General features: G+C 38.4%; 1 protein-coding gene across 1 annotated transcript in view; it reads left to right on the forward strand.

Annotated features, from left to right (window-relative positions):
• The window catches only part of Rbp (RIM-binding protein), a 388,051-nt gene that overhangs the window by 150,014 nt on the left and 210,388 nt on the right, over nt 1-27,649 (forward strand). Inside the window, exon 12 of the mRNA XM_068230934.1 lies at nt 23,474-23,573. Coding sequence (XP_068087035.1) covers nt 23,474-23,573 — 100 coding nt within the window. The remainder of the gene's footprint in view (nt 1-23,473; nt 23,574-27,649) is intronic.

A 27,649-nucleotide genomic window follows, 5' to 3' on the forward strand; every position in this document is an offset into this window, starting at 1 on the left:
CCATTTTGCTATTTGAATAAATATTTTGAATTAGTTGTTTATATGTACAGAGGGGTGTCTGAATACTTTTGATGAGGTAGCATAGATGTTTTGTAAAGAATTATAAACTTACTCCAATCTTTGAGTTGAAACTGTAAGTTAACCCCTCAAGCGTGACATTGCAATAACCCGGGATGCTCCCACAGCATGTTTTAATTCTAGCCTACTTCCAATGCAGACTATAATATTGTATGAATTTCGCTATAATTTCCAAATATGCAGGCAAACAATGATCAAAAATGTGCAGTAACAATAATACTTTACATAATATTACAGTATTATAAACGTATGCTAAGCACGTTATCCCTGGACAGCTGCAGGTCAATAGTGGGACTTTGTATAGTCACTCCATGCGTTACTTTCTCAGCGTAGTAATTCCACCAGGACCTGTCATGTATGTTTACAAACAAACTCAAAACATGTGTGCAGAGTTCTAAAAAAACAAAATGAAAATTACTGTAAAATACACTGAAGATATGCGACATCTCTCAGCAAACATAGTTAGCTCTGAGTGTAGCCAAAATCTAGCTGGCCCTGTGGTGTAGGGGTAGTGTGTTTGCCTCGTACCCACAGGCCCTGGGTTGAATTCCTGGACAGTTCTGGGATTTTTACTTGGATCTGAGGGCTGGTTCGAGGTCCACTCAACCTACGTGATTACAATTGAGGAGCTATCTGAGGGTGAGATGGCGGCTCCGGTCTAGGAAGCCACGTATAATGGCTGAGGGGATTCATTGTGCTGACCATACGGCATGTCATAATCTGCAGACTTTCGGGGTAGGTCGTGGCCCTTCGGGGCTGTTGTGCCATGTGTGCGGGGTGCGGGGAGTGTAGCCAAAAGCTGCCTCTTCCTGGTATCTTTTGAAAAGCAACAAACTTACTAGTAGGCGCACTGTTACGCTGCACATGGTCGGGGTGTTGAAATAGACATCTTTGTTCAGATCCTGAAGTACTACAAGCTTTACATCTGGCTGCTGTGGTAAGTGATTCACTAATCATTACTTCTAAGGAGTAAAGGTATGAGTTGTGGTATCTGGTGTGCTCCAGTTGCTATTGGTAAGTCACTGTATGCAGTTATGTTCTCCCTATGACAGATTGCAGAAGAACCACTGGTAAAGGTAATGGCATGTAACGCAGAACGAGAAGACGGAGCACAAGACTTGGACACTGAATGCTGCAAGTCCAGGCCTATGGCACAGCTTGAACACATCATGTGCAACATCATGTGTCAAGACTGTTATATCAGCCTTTGGGCTAATATTCTTTTGTGTGAGGCGATTGTTTCATGATCTCTATCTCTCTCTCTCTCTCTCCTTTTTCTCTTCTCTATGTATGTCTGTGTGTGTTTTTATTTGTGTTGATTGTCGACGTTGCGTTGTTTCCGTTTGTGCATGCCGCCGCCTTTGCAAGCGATGAAAGGGTTTGGTGGGGCTAAGCAGCGCCTATTCGACAAGCTGACATCTGGCAAGACCGCCAGGCGGTTTCTCCCAAGACTCATGGCAAATAGTACGTTGGCAACATTGACACGAATACAACTTGGGGGGCTGCCACCTGGCTGCTCACACATTGAAACATTTTACATAAGGCAGGCTTCTTCTCAAATTGTTTCAGGGCTCAACAAGAAGGAACAGTATTGCCTCTCTCTTACAGAATTATTATTTGCCTTGAATCTTATTATTATTGTTCTATGTTTCTCTTCCCTTTCCCTTGTTTATTGATTGTACTCCTGCTCTTTATCCTCTTTCTTTTCTCTTGATTCCTTGTGTAGCTAGAAGACTAAGGGAAGGTTTCCCTATGAATTATATTTCTGTTGCAGTTCTCACTCCTAGGTTATTTATTTATGTTCAATAATTTTTGTAAATAGGAATAATGCTCTGTTGTACATGAAAGTATGTTTGCTGAAGTAATTATTAATTAATTAATGAATTATTTAATACATCTTCCCTCAGAGGAGGCTATCACAAGGACGAAGTATGTCGACCACACAGTCTTTTATCTTCTAAGTTATTGGTTAGTTTGCTAGTGTGCCAGATGGAAATAACCATCACAAGGCTCAACAATAAATTTGGAATGTGCATGATGTATGGTTCTTCAAATGTTATATAGATGGTTACTGAACCTCGAATAGCGGCGATAGCAATGCGGTGAAGTATTGTCCGGTTGAGACCGAGAAAATCCCATAGCTATGCAAGAAATTTAAGGATTGCGCCTCGAGCTTCGATCATGAGTCCATGGACGGAGACATTATCTAGGTGATATTTGTCTTTATAGTAGTTTACGGTTGGTTGGTTGGTTGGTTGGTTAGTTGGTAAATTGACTTCTTTAGTTTTATGTAGATTACTGTCCGCTCGTCATATAAATTTTACTTTCTCACCCAGTGTGTAACTTTTCTCCTTCTGTTCTCCATGGACAACTGAAGGCAACATACAATAAATTTCTACTGATAAAACCTTTCTACGGAACAATCTCTGCCAAGAGATTTCTTAGGAGAATATTTCAGGCATTGTCAAATGTCTTCCAAAATTTTCTTCTGTCAGGTTTCTACCGAACAATCTCTGCCAAGACATTTCTTAGGAGAATATTTCAGGCATTGTCAAATTTTCTTCTGTCAGCACTGGTATGTTGCCTTCTCAGCTTGCTATCATTAATATCTCCTGTTTCGGAAAATTTATTAACTGATCTATAAACCTTCTCATAACTTGGAACTGGAACACCTGGGAATTTCTCTTGAAATAATCTCCTAACAGTACAAGCGGTTTCTGTACAGAGGTATAATTGTAAATTAACTCTCGATGTGAAATAGAATAATTAGGTCTATTTTTCATCTAAATAAAATTCAGGAAACTCAGTCATCAAAAATTACCAGTGTTTCACCCCACTGTGGCATGGGCTCATCAATCAGTTGGATACCGCACCTTCCGAAAACAATGGACGGCTAGCACGCCGGTAGTGACACCATTGCAAGCTATACATGCACAATGCAGTGCCGACGTACTAGGGGAGAATCGCATCTCCACTTGCTACATGTGCCCTGCCGGGCTAGCATGGTATTCTTCATCTTCTTGTTTTGTTATGCCCATTCATAGAGCATGTTGGAACTTGTTCATTGGCTTGATGACTTTTGCCTTCCTATTCTTCCAAAATCTCTTCATGAACTCAATCTCTTGGCTCTTCCAGTTATGCCTATTATTATTATTATTATTATTATTTTCCATTTATTCTTGCTTCACTTGGTACACAAGCCTTGCTCTCACTGAAACACGAAACAGACTGCGTTGCAAGACAAAGTCAAAACTGGAAGTCCTCACAGTCTCCCCTTCCTCCCACGTAACCGTTGGCTTCATCACTCCCAGCCGCTATTCCGGTTCCAAGATAATGGGATGATCCAGTAGTGAAACATAACGGAGGGACTTGGTGTTCTCTAATCAGGTATGAGAGGGCTAACAGTGATCTTCATCAAAGTCCTCTACATCAGTTAGAAGGAGAAAGCTATCAAATGGACTCCAGAGGCCACATAAACAGAATCTGTCCAAACTCTCATCAAGACAGCCTCTTTACATAACTTCCAGGGTGTATTCTTAATTTCCCTAAGACTTTGTGTCAAGTTATAAGAAATGCACTTTCAAAAGACAAGGGAACTACCAAATTCTCTATTCAAAACTTTCAACATATAAGATGCACAATATATTATATTCATATTTTAGAAGATGATGGGATGTGTACACACTTTAAATTAGACTCACATAGGAGCTACCAAAGGTTTAGATATGTGTATGTATACTGTAGGTTCAGTACAAGCCTTCTAATGTTGAGATTTGTTCCCTGGAATTAAAATTACAGAATAGTTGGCAACATTGTTGGAGTTCAAAGAATTTGATGGGAATTTAATATGGTCATGAAATATCTTGAGTGAAAGATAGGACACTCTTTGTGGGAGTGATAATGCAGAAATAAAGTACAACAGTGCAAAAGGTGAAAAGTTCCTCCCTTCTAGAATTTTTTACCAAGGTTATTTATTTTAATTTTCCTTGTGTTCTGCTTGTTCTTCCCTCTGTACTGTATATTCTTACACAAAAGATAAGTGTGTGGCACACATGATGACACTCTGCACGCTGTGACATGCGGCAGGAGGCAACCCCCTCACGACATGATTCCACCCCCTTCCGACCCCACCTGGGTAGCTTCTAGCACGTTAATGTCACGCACGCCACCGAGAGCTTGCGTTGTGCCTAGCACCTGCACTCACTGCACCCTTCGAGTGATTCTTTACTGTGTTACCCGGCAAGCCGTCGCACCTGCGGCATGGAAGAGCGAGAGCACTGCGCTCGATACGGACCGTTGCTCGAGATGAACCTTCAGTGCTGTTACTGGTTTGTATTTCATACTCTGCTGTTAGAATTGGAGTCATTAGTATGGTCTTCATAAATATGGTTTAGAAATGTGAGAATCCTTCTTACAGGTGGATGATGTTGGTTTTACAGTTATTTAGGTCTTCTTCTGGTTGTACCATGTTATTGTTTTCTGTACATTCCGTAGTTTGTTGACATTTCACATACAGTACAGTATTCTTTGTCAAAGCGAATAAAATACCGCTAAGAATTGATTATTTTAACCATGATGCTTCAATCTTGCCCGTATTCAATTTCTATGAAACACTTCTCTGCCTTGTCAATACTTCACGTTTTATAATAATTATCAATCGTACTGTATATTGTACCAGTAAAATAGCCTGACTATGAATTAATTTTAAAGTTAGCATGGAGTAAATCTCAGGGCAATACTGGGTAGTTTCTAGCAGGGCTTGCTACAGGAGGCAGGATCCTATCTACAAGAAAACTTTAAAATAAATTTAAGAATAGAGTTTTATTCAGAAAATGCATTTTGAAGTGCACATCACCTTACTGTTGATAGTTGCTGTCTTCAACATTGCCTTTGATGACCCGTGCTTCCAGTTCCCTAAGCTGAACTGAACTGGAACAATATTACAGGTTGCCAATATTACGTTGAAATAAGGCCGGAACACCCAGGTCGGCTTGATATGGGTTTGAGTCTCAAACTTTTGACGTTCTGGACGGTCTCCGACGCTCTCCGGCATTCTCCAACGTTTTCGGACGATGTTGCAGGGTAATCACTCGTCACATAACTTACACGAGTGTCCACAATTACACAGTCCCCCGACACTTTGGTTTAACAGCACTGTTTAATTTAATATGGTTGTGATATGCAGTCGAATTCACTCTTAATCTTGTAGACAGAATTTATAAGTTCTCTAAAGATGAAGATGCGAATAGCATTGACTTTGGAAGAAAATAAAGCACAGTTCATGAATAGAAATAATGAAACTGAAAATTGTTCATGTACTTGGCACAGTTTATGGTGATTTTCCATTTAACTAAAGTAGCACTTGACATTGAAAGAAATGTATGACTGCTCTACAGTTTATCAAGGACACTGCTGTCAGTCATGCAATAATAATAATAAACACTTTGACAAAAAAATAAGGTTGAAATGAAAAGCACAGTTCGTTGTTGACATAAAATAGGCGACTGTTTGAGAGTTTATCAAAGACACAGCTGTCAGTCACACACAAATAATTTACACACAGTTCAGAAGAAATAATACACAGTTCTGTTTGAATTGGAAAAGAAATACAGTTTGAATTCAGAGTGAAACACTTGTGTCATAGCACACGGTTATACTTTTATCATGGTAATCACTTGCATTAACATTCATGGGAAAGTTCAAACACTTTCATAAACATTCGTATCTATTAATGAAATTATGCTGACTGAGATTTTTTTTTAAATGTCACAGTTAATAGTCTAACATAGTAGTGTCACACTGAAATTAATGATATGTGTTCAGAGACTAAGTTCTGCTGACTGAGATTTTAAAAAGAATGTCACAGTAGTGTCACATTGAAATCAATAATGTTGGTTCAGAGACTAAGTTTCTCACCGGCAACGTGGTAATAAACTAAGTTCCGCAAGAACGAAAGTAAGTTATATCGAGAAGTTTCTATATGCGCACAGATTCCATGTTCAACTCGACTGTTAGTACCAAAGTCCCATACACGACTCGTCACAATCAGAGTCCCAATATGCACACAGATTATGAGTTCAACTCGACTGTCAGAGTTTAAGTCCCACACGAAGACTTTGAACAATTCGAAGATAGACTCGGTCAGCACTTCGACGGATAATGACATTGCCGCGTGGAGAGTCAGGGTGGACTCCCAGCTATGACTGTCTGATTTGGATCAAGTGAGCTCGGCTTATATTCAGGTTGGGCTTCTACGTCATCAGATAGTGCGATATCTTTGAAGTTGATTATCTCGAGAATCCCTCGACGGATTTAGTTGAGATTCACAACTGGAGACGTTTATGTGATTTTCTTCAAAATGACGTATCTCTCGAGTCACTGCGGTTATTATAATAGAAGTTTTAAATTTTTTTCCATCGAATGTGTGCGAAGGGGTGACGTTCATATCCAGAACATACCAGGTCAGAGAGGATACACCTGGAGTCAGGCGGGTTGCCTATCTTGTTCCTGCAGCTACGTCACTCACACAGCTGTCGCTGGTTCAAGCCGGCTGGATTTTCCGAGCGTAAACAAACCAAGTTCGCCCTGAATGTCTTGCGTGCAGATGGAATACAATTAATCATAAAAAAATACAGCATGTACCGCTCGTAACTGGTACAATATGGTTCGAGACCTCAACTGCTCTCTTCCTCAGCGGTGCAAAACATCAAACAAAATCCTTGAACTTGACACATTTGTACAATACAGTCCTCAACAAAACATATTATAGATAAATCTTGAAATTCTTAAAATATCTCTTTTGTGTCTAAACTGGTCACTTACACTTACTATGTCATTTACTAAAAACTATAAAAATAGAATAATTTTCAAATCATAAAATGAATGAAACCTATTTAATCACTATAAACTAAAATTTGAAATGCTGTCTGCTCTATTCTTGAAAACTTCTCCTTTCCTTAAATCCTTATTTACACTGCTACAGTTCTAAGACCTTTCATATAAATCAGAATTTCTCCTCTTAATCTCATCTGACCATGCGAGCCATTTTTAACTGTCAAATTCTTCAGTTTCAGCTGGTAAATAAGGATTTAAGGAAAGGAGAAGTCTTCAAGAACAGAGCAGACAGCATTTCAAATTTTAGTATACAGTGGATGCCATTTAATGTAATCACGGATGATGTTATCAACCGTATTATATTATCACTTTTATGAAGTCCCGTACGGAGATATACTGAAACATTGAAAATTGTCCGTTTATTATGATAATTGAATTTGTTTTATGTTATCACATTTGTTTTCAAGGATTTCTTTCTTAAGTATGCGAGTAGAGTGCATACAAAGAAAACGCTCCCAACCTTTAAAAACCCGTTTTTACACTGCTGGTTGACAACTGAGCAGCTCGCATTGTGAATTGTGAGCTCAAGAACATCAATGTGATTTTCTTAGCGGCGAATTGTCCGGCTCCATGGCTAAATGGTTAGCGTGCTGGCTTTTGGTCACAGGGGTCCCGGGTTCGATTTCCGGCAGGGTCGGGAATTTTAACCATAGTTGGTTAACTTTGCTGACACAAGAGCTGGGTATATGTGTTGTCTTCATCATCGTTTCATCTTCATCACGACGCGCAGCTTGCCTACGGGAGTCAAATCAAAAGACCTGCATCAGGCAAGCCGAACTTGTCCTCGGACACTCCCGGCACTAAAAGCTATACGCCATTTCATTTTTTACTGGCGAATTCATGAATTCAGTGTGATGAAGGAATCATTCGCACCATGAAAGCGTGTTATCGCCATAAAATGCGCAGAAGAATCTTAGAAAACATAGAGGACTCACTTAAAACTAGTGCCAATACCCTTGCCGAAACAACCAGCCTTCTCGATGCCCTGCATCTTCTAGCCATGTCATGGTATAATGTCTCAGCACATACAACAAGGAACTCTTTCTGGCATGGGGGATTTTTAAGAGAGTTACCAGAAATAAAGGAGAATGTTGAACTTTGTTCAACGGGCTTAACGGAATATGAATTTCGGGATTGGATGAACACTGATGAGGGCATCATTACCGATGCAAAAAAAAACAACAACAACAGAAGACGACATATGTGATTCAGTTACTTCTGCAGAATTAGATATGAGAGGTGAAGAACACGGAGCAGAAGATAGCGATGCTGATGATGCAGATGTTGCCGAAACTTCCCGAAAACCAACGAATGCTGAAATGCGACAGGCGCTAGATATCTTGCGACGAGGTAGGTCAGTGGACTTCCAAAAACATCATGAATTAGAAAGATTCAATAATGGACTTTTGAGAGACAACCAGAAGCAAACAACAATATTAGAGACTATTTTACGTAGCTGAAAACAGTGAACATTATTACATTGCTGTGTACCGGTGTCTGATTCATTGTAGTGCATGTAGATTATGAACAAATACAGTAGGCTACCTATCAATCGGTTAATGTTATCAAATTATCTGCGTCCCAAAGTGATCATAATAAGCGGCGTTCACTGTATAACTTAATAGGTTTTATTCATTTTATGATTTGAAAATTATTCTATTTTTTAAAGTTTTTACTAAATGACATAGTAAGTGTAAGTGAACACTTTAGACGCAAAAGAGATATTTGGACAATTTCAAGATTTATGTATAAATTGTTTTGTTGATGACTGTGTCAGATCCAAGGATTTTGTTTGATGTTTTGCACCTCTGAGGAAGAGAGCAGGTGAGCTCTCGAAACATGTACGGTAGATAATTATAATAAAATGTAAAGTACTGACAAGGCGGAAAAGTGTTTCATAGAAATTGAAATACCCCTCCTCAATCTGAGGTAATCAGTCGCCCAGGCGCTAATCAACTATGAGTTAATTATTGTCCTGGCCTTTTGATAGCCTTCTCTCTCTGGCTGATGTAAGCCCCTGTGCGGCCTATTGAGTGGGAGTATTTCAGTCACCTTGACAAAGAATACTGTAATGTATTTAAAACATCGGAAATATGTACAGAAAACAACAATGCAGTTTAACCCGGTAGATGAACTCTACATACTTTTTTTTTTTTTTTTAGCTGTTTCTGTAGTACGACTTAACCTTCTCACTGCTAATACATTAAGCGACTGTCAGAACCCTCTGTGCTGAATAATTTTCTTTAATATAATGTCTAAAAAGTGTGCAAAAATAATAAGAAATGTTGTCTGAACTGGCCAAAGAATTCCAGAATATCATTAGGTTTTATTTTTGGTGCAAAAATTAAGGGCAGAAAAATCAGGGTTGTCCAGTAGAGCCAAAAATACACTTTCCTATAAAATGTTCAATATTTAATCACTAATATCATGAGTACTCATCTTCTGATTCAAGAGTATTCACAGTTTCTTTAAGTTTGAACCCAGAAAGCACGCACCGTCCTCTAATAGAAGCCCTTTTTACAAGCCCTGGACACAGGTGCTTTTCAGGACTGCCAGCCTCGGTTGTGTACTGTACTGAGTGTATTTTTTCAGATATTTAACCACTGATAGTGTTAAAATACAGACTGTGTTTTGACTTATCATTGGATATGTTCCTAAAAGATGTAGCTTGCTGCCACTCAAGTCTGAAAATCAAAGGAAACTTGAAAGGTATCTATTTCCTTTTCAGAAATTTAGCTGAAGTTGCTGACGAGGTATCTCGAGCACAGCAAGGACGTGACCTACTACCGCGCACGAGATATCTCAGGTGTAACAGTGTAAGGGTTAACAGCCCTAGGGGGTGGAGATTCTTCACATGGAACTGTGGATCTTAGATGGAAAGAATGCTATTTCACATCTAACTGTAGAAATTTTGATTATCAGCTAATCAACTTCTTTTAACCTTCAGAGCAGTATTGACTTTACGGTCATTAAAAGCGCTACCACGCGGTAAAGTTATTGACAAAATGGTTTGTTGCTACACATGCAGCATTTTTAGTTCTTCATTCCAGCTGCTTGAGGTGCTGCTGATAAAATAAGTGCTATGATGTGGTAATGATGTTGATGAAACGGTTCCTCACTACATGTGCACCTTTTTAGTTCCACATTCCAACTGTTTGAGGCACTGTCATTTGAAAGTAGACTTACCTGCTGTCTTATGATAGTCTGTAGAGGTAGTGGTGATTATTGTTTTAAACCGGTATTAAATGTTGGCCAAGTTTTACAGCAGTAATCATTTTGAGAAAAATATCACAATTTTATGTGCTGTCACAAACATTGCTATAACTTCTAAACAACATCTCCGATTTTGTTTAAATTAAGTAGATATGCAGTTCATATCATGCAGATATAGTATCTACATACAAAAAGTTGGCACCTGGCATGCAAAGTTTAAAAAAATGCCTAATTACCTTCTTGTTGAAATAAAATTTGAATCAACAGGTGACAATGACCACTCGCGTGAGCATTCACTTATATTACTATCATTATTTACATCACACGTAATTTCCTGCTGTGCATAATCATCATCACTAACACTTTTATGATCACTCGGATCCTTCGCATCATGACTTTCACCTAATATGCGTTCGAGAGCTGCTTTAGATAAATACAGACCATGTGAGGACACTGCCATATTGTTTACAATGATCGACATTGATGAAACAAATTATTTTTATGCCAACACAATGCTGCATTATGGTAGAATATGCTCCCCTGCATAGAATGATATCCTGTGCTGCGAGCCGTGCTAAAAGTTCATGTGCCGGGCTGAGTGGCTCAGACGGTTAAGGCGCTGGCCTTCTAACCCCAACTTGGCAGGTTCGATCCTGGCTCAGTCCAGTGGTATTTGAAGGTGCTCAAATACGACAGCCTCGTGTCGGTAGATTTACTGGCACATAAAAGAACTCCTGCGGGACTAAATTCTGGCACCTCGGCATCTCCGAAGACCGTAAAAGTAGTTAGTGGGACGTAAAACAAATAACTTTTTTTTTTTGCTAGCTGCTTTACGTCGCACCGACACAGATAGGTCTTACGGCAACGATGGGAGAGGAAAGGGCTAGGAGTGGAAAGGAAGCGGCCGTGGCCTTAATTAAGGTACAGCCCCAGCATTTGCTTGGCGTGAAAATGGGAAACCACGGAAAACCATCTTCAGAGCTGCCGATAGTGGGGTTCGAACCTACTATCTCCCGAATACTGGATACTGGCCGCACTTAAACGACTGCAGCTATCAAGCTCGGTATTATTATTATTATTATTATTATTATTATTATTATTATTATTATTATTATTATTATTATTATTATTATTATTATTATTATTATTATTATTATTTTTAAAAAAGTTCACGTTGGCAACCAACATATGGCACGCAGATCTACATCTAAAATAACGCTAGCCTAGTCCGTACAATACACGTCGAACCGCCTTGAACGGTCAACACTAATCAGAGGGAAAAAATTGAAGGGGCCCGACACTTCGAAAAATGAAGGTATCGGCCAAAGGAAGGCAAGGGCCACGAAGGGTGTGAAAATGATAGACTTCCTAGGCCTCCATACGTGATACCATTGAGGTGGGAAAATAACAAGAGTTGACCAAGGGAGGTCGGATAGGATAGATGAAAGTGAGAAGCCTGGCGCAAGTAAGCAGAAGCAATACCAGGACTCAGTTGAGGAACCTGTGGTTGCCAACCGATCCTCCCAAGTTAAAGTCCCGCTTTTAGTCACCTTTTACACAGACAGGGGACACAGTGGGGTGTCATTCTACTGTCCCCACCCAAAGGGGGATGATAGTCTGCAGATCCTTTTACTTTATATTTATCATCTCTGTGGTGAAAGTGTATGTATATAAAATGTAACCTAATGTATTAGGTATATGGAGCCAGTAGCAGGACAAAGAATGTCTTAAATTGACTAAGGGCCTTGATGTAGAATGAGGTGAAGTTTTGTGAAAATAACTCAGCATCTACAGTGTTCTCCCCAGAAATTTTTGTCTGTCGGGTGGCACGAATATGTAGCTGGATGGGGAATACTACGTAAAAGATCAATATGATAAAATTTCAATTTATTCCCCTCAGGACATTTACAATAATATCAGACAGGTAAACATTAACTGCTTTTTTTGTTTTGTTTTTTGCTTTACGTCGCACCGACACAGATATGTCTTATGGCGACAATGGGATAGGAAAGGCCTAGGAATTGGAAGGAAGCGGCCTTGGCCTAAATTAAGGTACAGACCATATTTGCCTGGTGTGAAAATGGGAAACCACGGAAAACCATCTTCAGGGCTGCCGACAGTGAGGCTCAAACCCACTATCTCCCGATTACTTGGTACTGGCCGCACTTAAGCGACTGCAGCTATCGAGATCGGTAAATATGAACTGTAAGAGGAAACTATTTTAGTGTTTATCATCAACAACAAGGCATAACAGAGGATTTTGAACTTATAGTGTTCTACTGCTCGTTCATAATCATGTAATTCCGGGATTTATCACTCAGTTGCCATGGAGTGCCATACGGGTTTGTAACATGGTGCAGAATCGAGTGCTCATATGCAATTCCATGCAAATCCAGGCATTGCTCATGCACAGCACTATGTGATAGTCAAGCTAAACCTTTAAACTCCAATGTAATTGATGCAGTTATGCTGACAATAATAAAGATTTATCATTTAAATAAACAGTTTTACAGTATTTACATTTTCATTTTGAGCATACACCAACTGAGATATGTGTTAATATTGGGTAACTAGCCCATATCTAGGTTATATTAACCAGGCAGTCTGTAAAACCGACAGGGCGGTATGCCCTTTAAAAAGGTCTTAGTGAGAACTCTGCATCTGGAAGTAGATAGCGCTCAACCTTTTCACTCGGGTTGTTGTATGGATTTCTGTACTTTGCTACGGTAGACTGTGGAGAAGTTCAGCCTTCATGATATGTAGCGGTTGTCTTGCTAGTGTATAGTTAATCACAGAGTCACCAGATGTTTGAGGCAATCAGTTGACTTTCACGCTCATTTGCTGTATAGTAATTGCTGATTTCTGCTGATGCATTGTGGTACAGTATTTCATAATTCATGAGAAACTGTATGAAGCTCTTATCCTGATATCAGGTAATGACTTTGAACAAAATGAAGACAGGAAATATGTAACTCTGCCAATGCTCTTTACAAAGCCACAGATTTAAAAGGAGAATGGGAAGTTTTGCATGAATGAAAATTACTAATACATGCACAAATATATTTGACTGAACTATATATATTTTAAAAAATAGTCAACCTGTCATGTCTTAATAAAGTGGACAAATGCAAGCAAGATAGCAGAGACTACAAAGTGTCCCATACAACAGGCACAGCCATCCACCGTAGTCCTCGCCTCGCGACGGCACAGGGAAATGAGGAGATAGGCAGAAAAGATTATCCTGGAAACCTCTCTATAAGTGGTTCAACATTCATGATACGGGAAATGCAAAGAAGGAACGTACACTCATTGATGGTCACCACCCTTTTGTGAGGAGACAGCAAAAGAAGTAGTAGTAGTAGTAGTAGTAGAAGTAGTAGTGCCTCTCAAAGTTATATGATATTTTAATTTTCCTTTTCAGAAAGAGAAATGCTCGTTCCTTCATATGGAAGATTTTTCTTCTTTTGAGGAAACTGGGACTATTTATTCACAGTGGGAGGAAATCTGTCATATTCTCCTGATTTTGAATGTCTATTTCTTTTGTCTGGATTTAGTTTCTTGATTGATTGATTGATTGATTGATTGATTGATTGATTGATTGATTGATTGATTGATTGATTGATTGATTGATTGATTGATTGATTGATTGATTGATTGATTGAGTGAGTGAGTGATTGATTGATTGACATATACTAAATGAATGCGATAATGAAAGAGAGAAATGGAAGACACCCTATCCTTGGTGATTTAATAATGCCACTGAATACCAGTTTGAGGGAGGTCAGGTAGAAAAGTGAAGAGGCTTATACAAAACACCAGCTTTTAATGTCCAAATACATCTAGTTTTCATCCTCTGAATAATATTAGATTCTATTATAATTCTTTGTTTAGAGCTGATAGACTCTTTTCTCCTCTGTATTTAAGTAGTTCTTTTGAGTAAAAACTACTTGAGAAAGTTTAGGCATTCCAAAGGAAAAAGAGTGTAGCAACTGCTGCAGAAAGTACATCTCGGGCAATGGTCAGTATCTGTAGTGGTAACAGTTCTCCTATCCCATGGCGTGGAGCACAGGCTTACCAATATGTCCCTCTCTTATCACACCTGGGAGCAACACACACTCATTGGTAACTATAACAACTCTCTCTTATTAATATAGTCTTAGTTAGCGTAATGAACAGAGTCTAACCTGTAGTGCTATAGGACCACATAGTTCATAGAATAGATGAAACGTAACTTAGTGTAAATTAAATAAAGAGTTCTCACATGCTCACAGCAGGAAGGTGCTCTGAGTGAAGAATGTATAATCAATGTTGGAATTATGTACTTTCTTTATAGCCCAGGACACTACACATGGCTTGGAGAAGTATCGTTCAACACAGTGTCTAGTAGAGATCTACAAATATAGTACAAAATTAAATAAAACATAAAATAGTTACAAATATAAGGTCCTTCGAAAAGTGTGCTGATTTAATGTATCAAATTACAAACTTTAGGTTGGACTGTCTAGGTTGTTTCGTAGACTATGGAATTAGACAAACAAACATTCTCTGAAGTACTATACACGATGAATGTAAACAAAGAGTGCTGTCCACTGGTAAGCAATGTAAGGCAGAATTACTGACTCTGATGAAAATGTATGTAATTCTTGCTTGCTGTCTTAAAAGTTTTAAAAACTATAGCAGAACTCACAAATTTTGATTCTTTTAAAACAAATATTCACTACAAAACTATCCACAGGCCTTCTTGTATAGCACTCTTCAAAAAGTGTGTCAGTTGTAATATATCAACCTATGAACTTTATATTTTCAAAACACATCAGCAAACTACATAAACATGTTCATCACACGTTCCTATTTCAGGTATGGAAAATGACGTCAGGCATATGACCTCCCCTACTGCGCTGGCATGCAAGAACTCTGCCCATGAAATTTGAAATTCGCTATGACTGCTGACTAAATTCCACTTGGATTTTGCCAATAACTCGTTGAATTTCCTCCTTTAATTCGTGGATGTGATATCTGCAGCCATCTCTTTTCAGTTTCGACTCAGTTAATTTATAACTGTTCGGTTCTTCAGTCTGCCAAAACTAATTTTGAGTAATAAATTTATAAATTACCTGATAAAGAAAACATATGGTAACAGTTTTATACTTGAAAAAGAAACAACCTAATTAAAATAAAATAAATAATTAATTAATTAACTTGTTTATTTTTCAAGTATCATACTGTTATAAACAGTTATAAATGAATGGGGTTTATTGACAAACACAAATGATTTAAGACAAGTCACATGACCTTGGTGGCCAGTAGCGGCGATTAGTGGGGCAAGGGGGAAGCAGTCGCCCCCCACTTTGTGGAGAACATTTTTTAAATTTTATTTTAGCCACCTGACTATTTTTTAAGTTTTGGCAGACTGAAAAATGTACAAGTTATTTAAAAAATTGCCTGAAACTGAATTGTTTTAACATTCACTATTGAACCCGTTTCATTGAACTTTACAAGAAGTCTATGAACTGTTGATTCATTCTGTTCTTCATTATGCCCTAGAATCGTGCAAAGAGTCTGATAGTTGCTGCATAACTTACTTCGTTCTGATAAAAAGTTTTCACAATTAGCACACGTTGCTCAATAGCAAACTGCTTCATGGCTAAACACACAGTGAAGAAATGCGCGAAATTCAGACTGAAGCAACAGTCATAATATTGATGGATACTGAAATGATTCTCAACAATCTCGACAACTGAGAGACAAAAATATACTGCACGATTCAAAACCGGCACGCTTTTTGAAGGTCTGTATATCTTCAGGCAAGTGACAAAGATATAAGAAAAGTTGTGCGTTCAAAAAAAAAAATCTGAACTTGCAGAACAACATTCAGGTCTTATAAACACTTTTTTAAATTTACAAACAAACTTAAATACTTTCTGTCTGGTTGCATAACATAACAAGAGAAGTAAAAGCAAAGAATGAAGGAAACATTAAGTTTCAAAAGGCATGCAAAATATAATTATTCAGAAGTTATGATAATATATTTCTTTTTCTGGTTGTAACAGACTTTAAAGGCTGTTGTGTCCTCAGTGTCATCTGCTGTAGGGCTGGAAATTCAAAGATCAAAGAGTAAATAGTTACATGAAGGAGAGAACAACTTCATATCACCTTACTGATGTGCCATTTATGTAGTAACTGCAAAATATCCCTGAAATATGAACATTAATTGAAATGAATAGTATGATGTGGGATATTTGGTTACCACTCATGGTATAATTTTGGAATTAATTTCACCATACCGGGGATTGTTATCATTCAGTACCAACTATACGTGCATTTGTTTTTAATTACAATTTGTTAGTTCAAACTTTTGGCTGCTTGCATCCGGGAGATAGTAGGTTCGAATCCCACTATCGGCAGCCCTGAAGATGGTTTTCCATGGTTTCCCATTTTCACACCAGGCAAATGCTGGGGCTGTACCTTAATTAAGGCCACGGCCGCTTCCTTCCAACTCCTAGGCCTTTCCTATCCCATCGTCGCCATAAGACCTATCTGTGTCGGTGCGACGTAAAGCCCCTAGCAAAAAAAAAAAAAAAAAAAACTTTTGGCTACAGAACAACATGTAAATATTGTATTTTGTGTTGAATCTCATTTTTAGAGCCTTTAAGAACTTTGAAGTCCTACAGTGAGAATTAGGACTGTGATAATATACTTTTCACGTTCTGGAAAATTTGTTGCAAATGCAATTAAAATGCTGAAAGGTATATAGAGAATGTTTTCCAGGAATGTTACCACATATTACAAGACATCAGCAACAGTGTGTCACTGACCAAGAGAATTACTGTCACTGAGCTCAATAGCTGCAGTGGCTTAAATGCGGCCATTATCCAGTATTTGGGAGATCGTGGGTTCGAACCCCACTGTCGGCAGCCTTGAAAATGGTTTCCCGTGGTTTCCCATTTTCACACCAGGCAAATGCTGGGGCTGTACCTTAATTAAGGCCATGGCCGTTTCCTTCCCACTCCTAGCCCTTCCCTGTCCCATCGTCGCCATAAGACCTATCTGTGTCGGTGCGACATAAAACAACTTGCAAAAAAAAAATTACTCTGGTGGGATGCCATGTAAGTAAAAGTATTTATTTTCATGTAGTGAAAGAAATAAAATGATTAAAGCTCATAAATTAACATGGTTAGCATATACTGAAAAATTGTCTATTGATCAAAACAAAATTAAACCATTAAAGGATGATGGTTCAATCAGAGGTGATGTATGGAAGCAAAACTCTTTTTAAAGTCACTCAGAGAAACAGAATCATCAAACTCTTAAAAATGGAGAAAACAATAGCTGGAACATTCATAAATAAAAAATATCAAAAAAGACAATGGTCGATAATGCCAAGTGAAGTGCTGTACAGAAAACTGGAGCATATCACAGATACTATACACATGAGGACACCAGAAACCAGATTTACCAAGAATATGTATAGAGAAACTCCGGAATCTGAAGCAACCAGTAGGAAGGATTAAGGAAATTAGAGAGGATATGGAAGAACTATAAAATAACTCTGGATGATTTGCAAAGCAAGACAGAAGATTTATAGAAACTGAAAAACATAAATAAGATTTAATCCAAAAATAGACAAATGACATAAAATTAAAAAAGGGCATTTCCAGATGAGGAACGACAGAAAAGATCAGAATAAAAAAACTACTAGGTTATTCAGAAAGAAAACTTAGAAGATGACCAGAAAATGATTGACTTAACTGGTCCTATGAGGCTGTAAAAGCAGAAGAAGAAGAAGGAACCAATTTTGGAGATATTTTAAAGCTACAGCTCAGTCATCTTATTTTCAGTGCCAGAATACTGATGGCAGAGCACTGGGGGAAAGGCAAAAACTTATTCATGGAAATTCTGGGTGTTGAAAATGCATACGACAGTGTTGCAAGACAGAAAATCTGGCAGCTCGTGCAAAAGAGGAAGGTGCCTGAAGGACTTGTAGGGGAAAGTCCAGATGTTGTAGAAGGACTATATCAGCTGTGTGTGTGAGTTGAGGAGGGGCATTCATCATAGTTTATGACCAACAATGTAGGGCAATGCACAATTCTTACATGGTATATCTCACTTGTGAATGATATAATGAGGAGCATTTAAGAAACATTGGGTAGACTCAACAGTAGTTGTTGTCGTTACTGATAATATCATGATTTGAAAAGAAACAGAAGACAAGGTGGCCTTGCTATGTGGAAGACCAAGTTTCAGGAGTTCAGCCTCAAGATCAGCAAGACTTAGAATCGATGGTAGTGGTGAACAGAGATGCCCAACCAGCAAGTATCAGACTAACAGACCACGGGTTATAGAGTGTGGTCAGCTCCACCTACCTTGGCACAAGAAAGATCGCCAACAGGGTGTAGAAGATGTTCCCCTTCTACCACCAAGTGAAGACACTTCTTTGGAATATTAAGATACCAAAGAAAGCAAAATTCAGTGTTCAGCAATACTGATCTTGACGTATGGAATCAAAACTGAGAGAAACTTGTCATGACTGCAGGCATCAGAGATGATGTTCCTGAGGTTCATTACCCTGAAGAGCAGGCTAGACAAGTGAAGAAAGGAGAAGGTAAGGCAGGAAGCTAGGATTAAGGCAGTGTTGGCACATCCAGTCATTGGTGATTTGGACACATGATGAGGATGGAGGCTAAGTGAACAGCTTCTATACAAATATCAAAGTTCTGTTCTTGGAAATGGATTGTGCCGCAGTAGTTAACTACAGTCACTGCAAAACTGAGAACTATATACAGACAGATTAGCTTGTAAATGTACATATTTTTAAAACTAGTATGTAATATTACTTCTGGAATTTCAGGAATGTTTTATTGAAAGTAAAATTTTAAAATATCAACAGAAAAGGAAATATAATTATTCTGACATACTGGACGAGTCTTGCAAGGGTTGGTGCTGCCCTTCCTGCATGCCCCATGTCAGTCGGGGACAGTGCAGTTTCCCAAATGCCTGTAGAAAATATATCAACTTAATATATGGATAACCAACAAAACTTATCCCATTAGTAGGTGTTGAACATGTTCTCCCTCACCCTGTAGACAAGCATCATACCATGTGATGATACTCTGGTTTACTCTCTGCAATTCAGTGATCACCACATATCTTACAAGCTGTGTGCCCTGGGCTCTATATGCATCTTAAAAGACTGTTCGCAACTCCTTAACCAAATGTCATCTTGAGAAATTGAAACTCATGATGTTTTGTTAAAAGGCAGAAAATGAGTTACCGGTAGTCATAAAATATTTGAATTTTTGAAATGAGAACTGAACGCCTGGTGAGCATACATCATTCTTCACGCAAAGCACACCTCAAATACTATACTGTAATGTTAAGATGATAGTTCCAAAGCAATCAGAATCGCTGACAAAAAAGAACACTTGTATTTCTAAATACCTAAAAATTGCCAAACTTCTTAAAGTGTTTACAACTAAATATTCACTATATAGCTGCAAAACATTTCAGTGAAAGTTCAGCATTAATTTATTTTATACTATTACTTTCATAATGTAGACCACATGCCATAAAATTGGGAAAGAAAACAAAGTGTAGAATCTCTTCCTTTCTTTTAAAATACCTACAGTAATTCATCAGTAAAATATTATATAAGCTCTAAAAAATATTTTTAAGACTCCAGTAAACATCAGCTAGAAGCTTCACTCGTGAGGAATAAATATTTTCTTTCCATCCTCTTTAAAATCTCAATCAAAATTTGACTCTTACAGTCAAATCGTAAATATATCAGTATAAAATCTGTGAAGTGTCATGTGAATATGCTGGAAGTATCTCACCAAGGTCCCCTTGAGCTACAATGCTGAAATGTTGTGTATGTATGTTTATAGGTTTGCTACAATTTTATGATTAAAAAGAAGAAATTGTTTGAAAAATTCTCTCCCCAGTAAGAAAACTGGACCTTCATTTTCATCATTGATAACTTAAGTCACTAATAATCACATTTCCTAAGAAGCATAAAATATATTGAAAAGCCTGTTCTGAATCTTGTTAACACTTCCACCTCCCTATCTTTGGCAAGCTTACTGTAGTAGTTTAATATTTGAATTCATCAAAGTATGAAGGCTTTCACGGTTGGTGTCAATATAATAAAAATCTTTCGGGCTATTATGCCGTGGTCCACTCCTCTCATTTCATCCAGACGTTTCGACTACTGCTGTGGTAGTCACCTTGTGGCGTCGTGTAGGTACGCTCTCCTGTATCCCGCTGGCGACTGCGTTGGTTGCTTGGGAGGTAGCTGAATTTATATGCGAGTGTGCGGCCTCCAGTTGGTTTGCGCCATGCAATCTGACGTCTGATTGAATATCTGAAAGCACGTCCTCCGATTGGGTCGCGCCAAGCAGTATGATGTTTGGTTGGATCTCGGAGTGCACGACCTCTGATTGGGTCGTGCCGAGCAATGGATCCTCTGGTTGGTTGACAGTGATGTACCTGATCTTAGTTAGCTTCGGCCGTAAGTTATGTAACGGCCTTGCTGAGCTTCAGTCCTTCCTCCTTTCTATTAAAGTTATTTGGATGTTTGTGTATTTCAATTGCTTCCCTGTAGAGACGGGCATGGAAGTGAGATGTTGTGGCCAGTATGTCAGTATCCTCGTAACGGATCTCATGCTTTCCGTCAATCAGTGCATGCTCCGCTACTGTTGACTTCTTGTATTGCCCCAAGCGACAGTTCCTTTTGTGCTCCGTCAGACAAGTATTGACACTTCTGCCAGTCATGCCAATATAAACAGTACCACAGCTGCACGGTATCCTATAGACCCCAATAGATGTTAAAGGATCACGTGGATCTTTGGCAGAACATAACATGTTTCGTAGCTGTCGGGTCGGCTGAAAATTGGTCTTAACGTGATGTTCCAATATGATCCATAACATCCTAAATATACAGCAAAGAAGCGATACCTTTCTTCCTGAGTCATTCTCGTTTACTGTTAGCTGGCTGTCTTCTGGGGTGGAAAGCCCTCCTGACCTCTTATACCATGTAGCCATTGGTTTGTAAGGCTAGATCAAGATTCTGTAGTTTTTTCTCGATGTACTCTGGCTCATAGACACGAAGGGCGCGTGCATCAGAGGTTGTGCACTCCGAGATCCAATATGATGACAGACTACTCGGCGCGACCCAATCAGAATTCATGCCCTCATATATTCAACCTGATGACAGACTGCTCAGTGCGACCCAATCGGAGGTCATTCATTCCGAGATCCAACCAAACGTCAGACTGCTCGGCGCGACCCAACCGGAGGTCGTGCTTTCAGATGTTCATTCAGACGTCAGATTGCACAGCGCAAACCAATTGGAGGCCGCACACTCGCATATAAATACAGCTGCTTCCCAAGCAACCAACGTAGTCGCCAGCAGGATACAGCAGAGAGTACCTACACGACGCCAGTAGGTGACTACTGCAGCAGTAGTCGAAACGTCTGGATGAAATGAGAGGAGTGGACCAAGACATAATAGCCTGGAAGATTTTTATTATATAAAATATTTGAATATTTTGAAGAGTAACTTAGTTTCATTTTAAAGAAAATTTAGTTTCATTGAATACCTTATTTATGACATAGTTCACTCTAAGTTCAACATATTACCCCCAATTTTTCACCAGGTTCGTAATTCATTCATAGGAAATGGTTTCTTCTCAAGTCATTAAAAATTCTCTTTACACCCTGCAACACCTCTTCATGTGATCTAATTTCTTTGTCCAATCAAGATTGTGTTTTGCTATCAGATGGAATGCGCTGATACATTGTACTTTCTTTTCCTTCCCTTCCAGGTCATTTTTCTGCAGTTGCTGCCTGAAAAGGTGCTCTTAAGTTTTGCCAGTAATTGTTTGCTTTCCTGTTTTCAAGTCAGTAAGTCAGGGAAATTCATTTTGCATCTCAGAAAGCTGATGCATTTTCACCTTTCCAGCAGATGGAATGCTTTTCACACTTTTTCAAACCAGTTCACCTTTTGCTGTTTGCTGTTTTGTGTCCAGTGTATTATGGTGAATCCAGCTTCCATACATGTCACAAAATGCTGCTGAAAGTCCAGCGGATGCTCCTTAAACTTATCATAACCATCCGCTGATGTTCACATACGAACTAGCTTTCATTCTAGAGTGAGAGGATGCAGCAGTGGCTTGGGAGGTTTGATCCTGGCTCTGTCCGCTGGTATTTGAAGGCGTTCAAATGTGCCAGCCTCGTTTCAGTAGATTTACTAGTACATGAAAGAAGAACTGCAGGACAGAATGCCAAGACTGTGAATCTCCGAAAACAGTCAAAAGTAATTAGTGGGACGTAAAAACCAATAGAATATCCCTCCACAAAAGGGAACTTTATGATCATATACATGGTTGTTACTGTCATCATCTGTATCAGAACCAAGTTACTCATCAAACTGCCCTCATGAATAATTGACAGTACTCAGAGTAAGTGAGATAAGGACCCTTTTTTACATCCTGATTGTCTTTCAGAAGTTATTTATTTCAGGAATGTGGATCAGAAAAGGATTATGGGCCCTATCAAGAATATTCTGTCACCTAATAATCCACAAATAATGTTCACTCAGAACTGATCATCTGACATGTTTCAATACCTTATCACTTGTTGGGACTTGGCTGGAAACAGTTTAAGCAATTTACTATTTGTAACTTTATAAGCATAAGCTTTTCATCAAGCATTGATTTTCTGCCAATATTTGTGGCATTTAAAAAATTAAAGGCACTATGATTTTCATTCCATGTAAAACTGGAGGCCCTGTGTCTATGGTAAGGACATAAAGAATCATGTTAAACTGCAAACATAACATAGAATCAACATGTACATGACATTTTTTCCTTTCTTGAAAATTAGTTTAGAAAATTATAATTAGCTTTATGTAACAAATTTTCTCTTTCTTTTTTCTACTAATTTTTAACATGGTTAAGAATAACACCTGAAAAATGTGAAGATAAATCACTGGAAGTGATAATATCAACAGATGAATTTGCTTCAAAGAGGATTGAAAAGAAAATTTTAGCTCACAGTGAAGATAATCTTAACATGAGGTGAATTAAAAGTTAGCTTACAAAGGGGTCCATGTAGAATGTAGCCATAAAGAATCACGACTAGCTTTATGTTCCCCCTCACTGTTAGTAGTCGATGTTAGTTTAGCTAGATGTACGTAGTGTTGCATGGTCAAAATGTACAGTAGTCTTAGAGTGTGTTTCTGTCCAGTGCTGGCCACAAGGGTGACCACCTCCCTCATGTTTCAGATGAGGCTTTGTCAAAACATCTGCTCGGGGACTACACTCTGGGTGAGTTGGAGGACATCCTGGAGGAGGAAGATGAGCTGAGTGAGCAGACAGGAGAAGGGCCAGGTAAGCACTGTCCTGCACCAGCGAGCTGCTGTACTGACCTCGCACTGTTGTCATGTGGTCCATATGATTTGAACACAACCAGACAAATTTGTACCTTTCCTACCCTATATGTATCTGGTAATATCTTATAAAGCCAAAAGCCATCTCTCTTACAGACCATGGAGACCCTTAGTCAAGTCAAGGATACTATCTGTAACTTTAGTAGTAGTAGTAATAATAATAATAATAATAATAATAATAATAATAATAATAATAATAATAATGCATTTATGTCCAACCCTTGTCCAGTTTCTCTACAGAGTTGGGTATGAAGTGAGAAGAATCTTCATAACAAGTTTTATGACTGTACACCCTTTCTGATGTAATCCCCATCAGAAGAGTTAATGAAATGAAATAAAATGAATAACGTGATGTGTGATAGTAGGAAAGGAGACAGTGAAACCTGGTGCTGGCACTTAGCCTACTCCTCTTGAATAGCACCAAGAGGTTTGCTCAAGGCTTAAAGTCTCGCATTCAATGGACGAATCACCATCAACAGCATCATATGCCCTCACTCCACATGAGCACTGCGGAGAGGTTTGGAATTTAATCCAGGCCTTTAGCACACAATCTAGTGATTAAAATTGTATACCACCACCTCTCCAACCCTACTGGCCAACATTCTGACGGTGAAATATTTTTCGACCAACAGGGCTCAAACTAACTGACTACTGTGTGACAGCATATTAACTTGATGCCTTAACGATCATAGTCACGAGGTAGACTGATATTAAATATAATAACAATAATATGGTCTCGGCTACTTCGGTGTCAACATCATGATTTGATGCCATTTATGCTACCTACTTGTAAAATTTTGATGTTCCTTTTTACTCTAACAGACGGCAGAGGGATCTCTGTATAGCAATTTCAGGCAGAGTAAATTAATTTCATCTTGTTAACACTAAATGTGTCACCAGAAATCGTTTACATTCTGGTATCATATGCCATGGAGTGCTGAATTAGTTCTTCTGCCCTTTAAAACTCTATAACTATGAGGTTCTTTAGTCTGTCAAAACCAATATGACATGAATCTAGAAAAAATCTGAAAAAGAAAACATTAACTGATTATACATGAAAAAGATACATTAATTAAAAACAGAATAATAGCAGTAAAAATAATTTTTAAAATCTGACAACTTCTATTGGGTTTGAACGCATGTTCTGGGAATCTGGAGGCCGACACTCTACCATTGATCCTTACTGGGAACTACCTCAGCAATAAATTGCGTACAGTGGCTAAATAATGGCTCAGTTCAGTGGTATTTGAAGGTGCTCAGATACATCAGCCTCGTGTTGGTAGATTTACTGGCACGTGAAAGAATTGCATACTTGCCAACTTTCCCGATTTAGGTGGGAGACTTCCGATTGTCGACAGTTTTTCTTGCCTCCCAATTATTCTATTATTTCTCCCAATTTTAGCTTATTTTTCAGTGAACTTCTAACATTTGTTTTTCAGATCCCGGTATTTCAGCTTTGTACGCAATTGGCCAGAAGTCCTTCACTTATTCTCCGCTTTCAAATGAAATATCGACGTTTATTAATATGAGAAATGCGCACGAATGTGCGATGTCTATTGAAACCTGGGGTTCTCGTTCTCACGTGCTATGTTCTTGTTCGGTCATTTTGGTATGAAATGAAATGTCGTATGGCTTTTAGTGCCGGGATATCCCAGGACAGGTTCGGCTCTCCAGGTGCAGGTCTTTTTATTTGACATCCGTAGTGACCTGCACGTCGTGATGAGGATGAAATGATGATGAAGACAACACATACACCCAGCCCCCGTGCCATTGGAATTAACCAATTAAGGTTAAAATTCCCGACCCGGCCAGGAATCAAAATCGGGACCCTCTGTACCAAAGGCCAGTACGCTGACCGTTCAGCCAGCGAGTCGGACAGTCATTTCGGTCTAGTCGATTCTAGAGACTAGTCGCTAGGTTTGGAGTCTGTTTTAGTAATTTAGTGACAGAATTTCAGAGATAGCGACTGGTGACTTTTCTAGAGATTTTAGGATCTATTTGGGGACAATTCTGGCGAATTTTAATTTATTACATGATAAAAATAGCATTACGGTTTGTGTAATGCAATATATTAATCTGTGCATTTGCTAAGTAATGGCATCTAAGTGCATGACTGATTCACACATGTGGAGCATGAGTTCATACTATTTTCAGAAGGCTTATCAGAAACCAATCATCTCATTCACATACTTCTTGTGAGGGAATAGAGATGTGTAATTTTTAGCCTTGTAGCCTCGTATAGCAACAGTCGGGTTTTGAGACAATAAGTGTTATAATATACGATAGTACTCCTGTATTGCACAAGGCATGTAGAATAAGCATTTTTGACCAATAGTATCTCCTGATTTTTGGTTTTGTAAAGTTAGCTGGTATGGAATTGTATAAAATGAATTTCATTGCAAAGCCCATTTTGTCAATAGTATACTTTTGAAAGGTACAAAGGTTCCACCTTTACAATACTAAAATAATTATGCATAATTAGCAGTTAACAAGTGTCAGGACATGTTTCATCCTTCCTTTTACACATCATCAGCTGAAAATACTTGTAAGATGAGTAAAATAGACAAGTTCACAAATACACATTAAAATGCGATTCGGGTTACCTGAATACATCAGGTTAAAATACATGATAAAATTCAAAGAATGTTCTTCAAATGCTGGAGTTCAATTGCCTTTTTACTGTAGTTCTGTTGAAATGAAGATAAAATTATTATTATTATTATTATTATTATTATTATTATTATTATTATTATTATTATTATTATTATTATTATTATTATTAATGTGGAAAACCAGATACATTCCCATCATTTTCAATTACTAATAGTTGTAATAAGATTGTATTTATTTATTTAAAACAGTTTGACAAAAAGGAATACTAAATTTACATGTATAAGGATGTCTACTTGGCTTAACTCCTCAAGGTGAATGTCCTCCTCCTCCTCCTCCTCCTTCTCCTCCTCCTCTTGACCATGAGTTAATTTGCATTACATATGGACCATGTGTGCCAGGGATGAGTTACGTTCCATCTAAGTGAATATTTTTTGTGAATGTTGGATTCTGTTATTTGAAGCAACAAATGTTGGAACAAAGTGACCAGCACAGCCATGTTTATCAGACTGAACTGTACAACCAATCCAGCATTCACAATTTTATTTCCTGGACAGCATTAAAGGTAGACCTGAATGTTCACAGAAAGCAGCCAAGCCCTTCACGCTTATGGAAAATGTATTACAAATGTGTCCCTACTGCACTCAATCCTTGCAGTCTGACCATTATCCACATAGTGTTGTTACTGTGCCTATATTTATTTAACATTTCTAAGAAATATAATTTAAATGCAATGGTCATGGCTGAAATTCATTTATAACATGAGTACCTTTGCTTCAATTCAAGTAAATAATTTTAACTTCTTGTAGACCTCAGCTGCATGTTGGTTATATTTTGATTCTTCTTTTCAAAGACTAATTGATCTTTTATAAACAGGTAACTCTGATTGTGAGACAGAACAGAAGTACAAGCTAAACTAGATCTTTGGCAAGAAGAATTTGAAAGTATGGGAATGATCATAAGCAGAACTAAAACAGTTGGTTTGATGATGAGTTGAAATTCTGAACCAGTCCACCTGTGAGTTCAAAATGATGAATTAGATATTATTGGGCACAAGCCTAGTGAAGGCACTCCTCATATTGCACACGGAGGCTCAGCGGAGGGTGACACTCTTTTATTTTTGTTCTCTGTTCGTTCATGGGATTGCTGATAGGAGCATCTTTATGAGCTATGAATTGTTACCAGCTGTTACAAACTGCTCCACTGTTCTCATGACAGAGATTGGCCTGGATTTGTAAAGATAGTTTACAGCTACAAAATTACCATTTTTCTTGCCATGCACCACGGTGATAGAAGAAAGCTCTTAAAGGGTGTCTGACCCCAAAGGGGCCACTGTCTTCACGACAGAGATTGGCCTTGATATGCAAAGAAAGGTTACATCCACTAACAGAGCCTTTTCTGGTGTTT

The sequence above is a fragment of the Anabrus simplex genome, chromosome X (assembly GCF_040414725.1).
Source record: "Anabrus simplex isolate iqAnaSimp1 chromosome X, ASM4041472v1, whole genome shotgun sequence".
Lineage (NCBI taxonomy): Eukaryota > Metazoa > Arthropoda > Insecta > Orthoptera > Tettigoniidae > Anabrus > Anabrus simplex.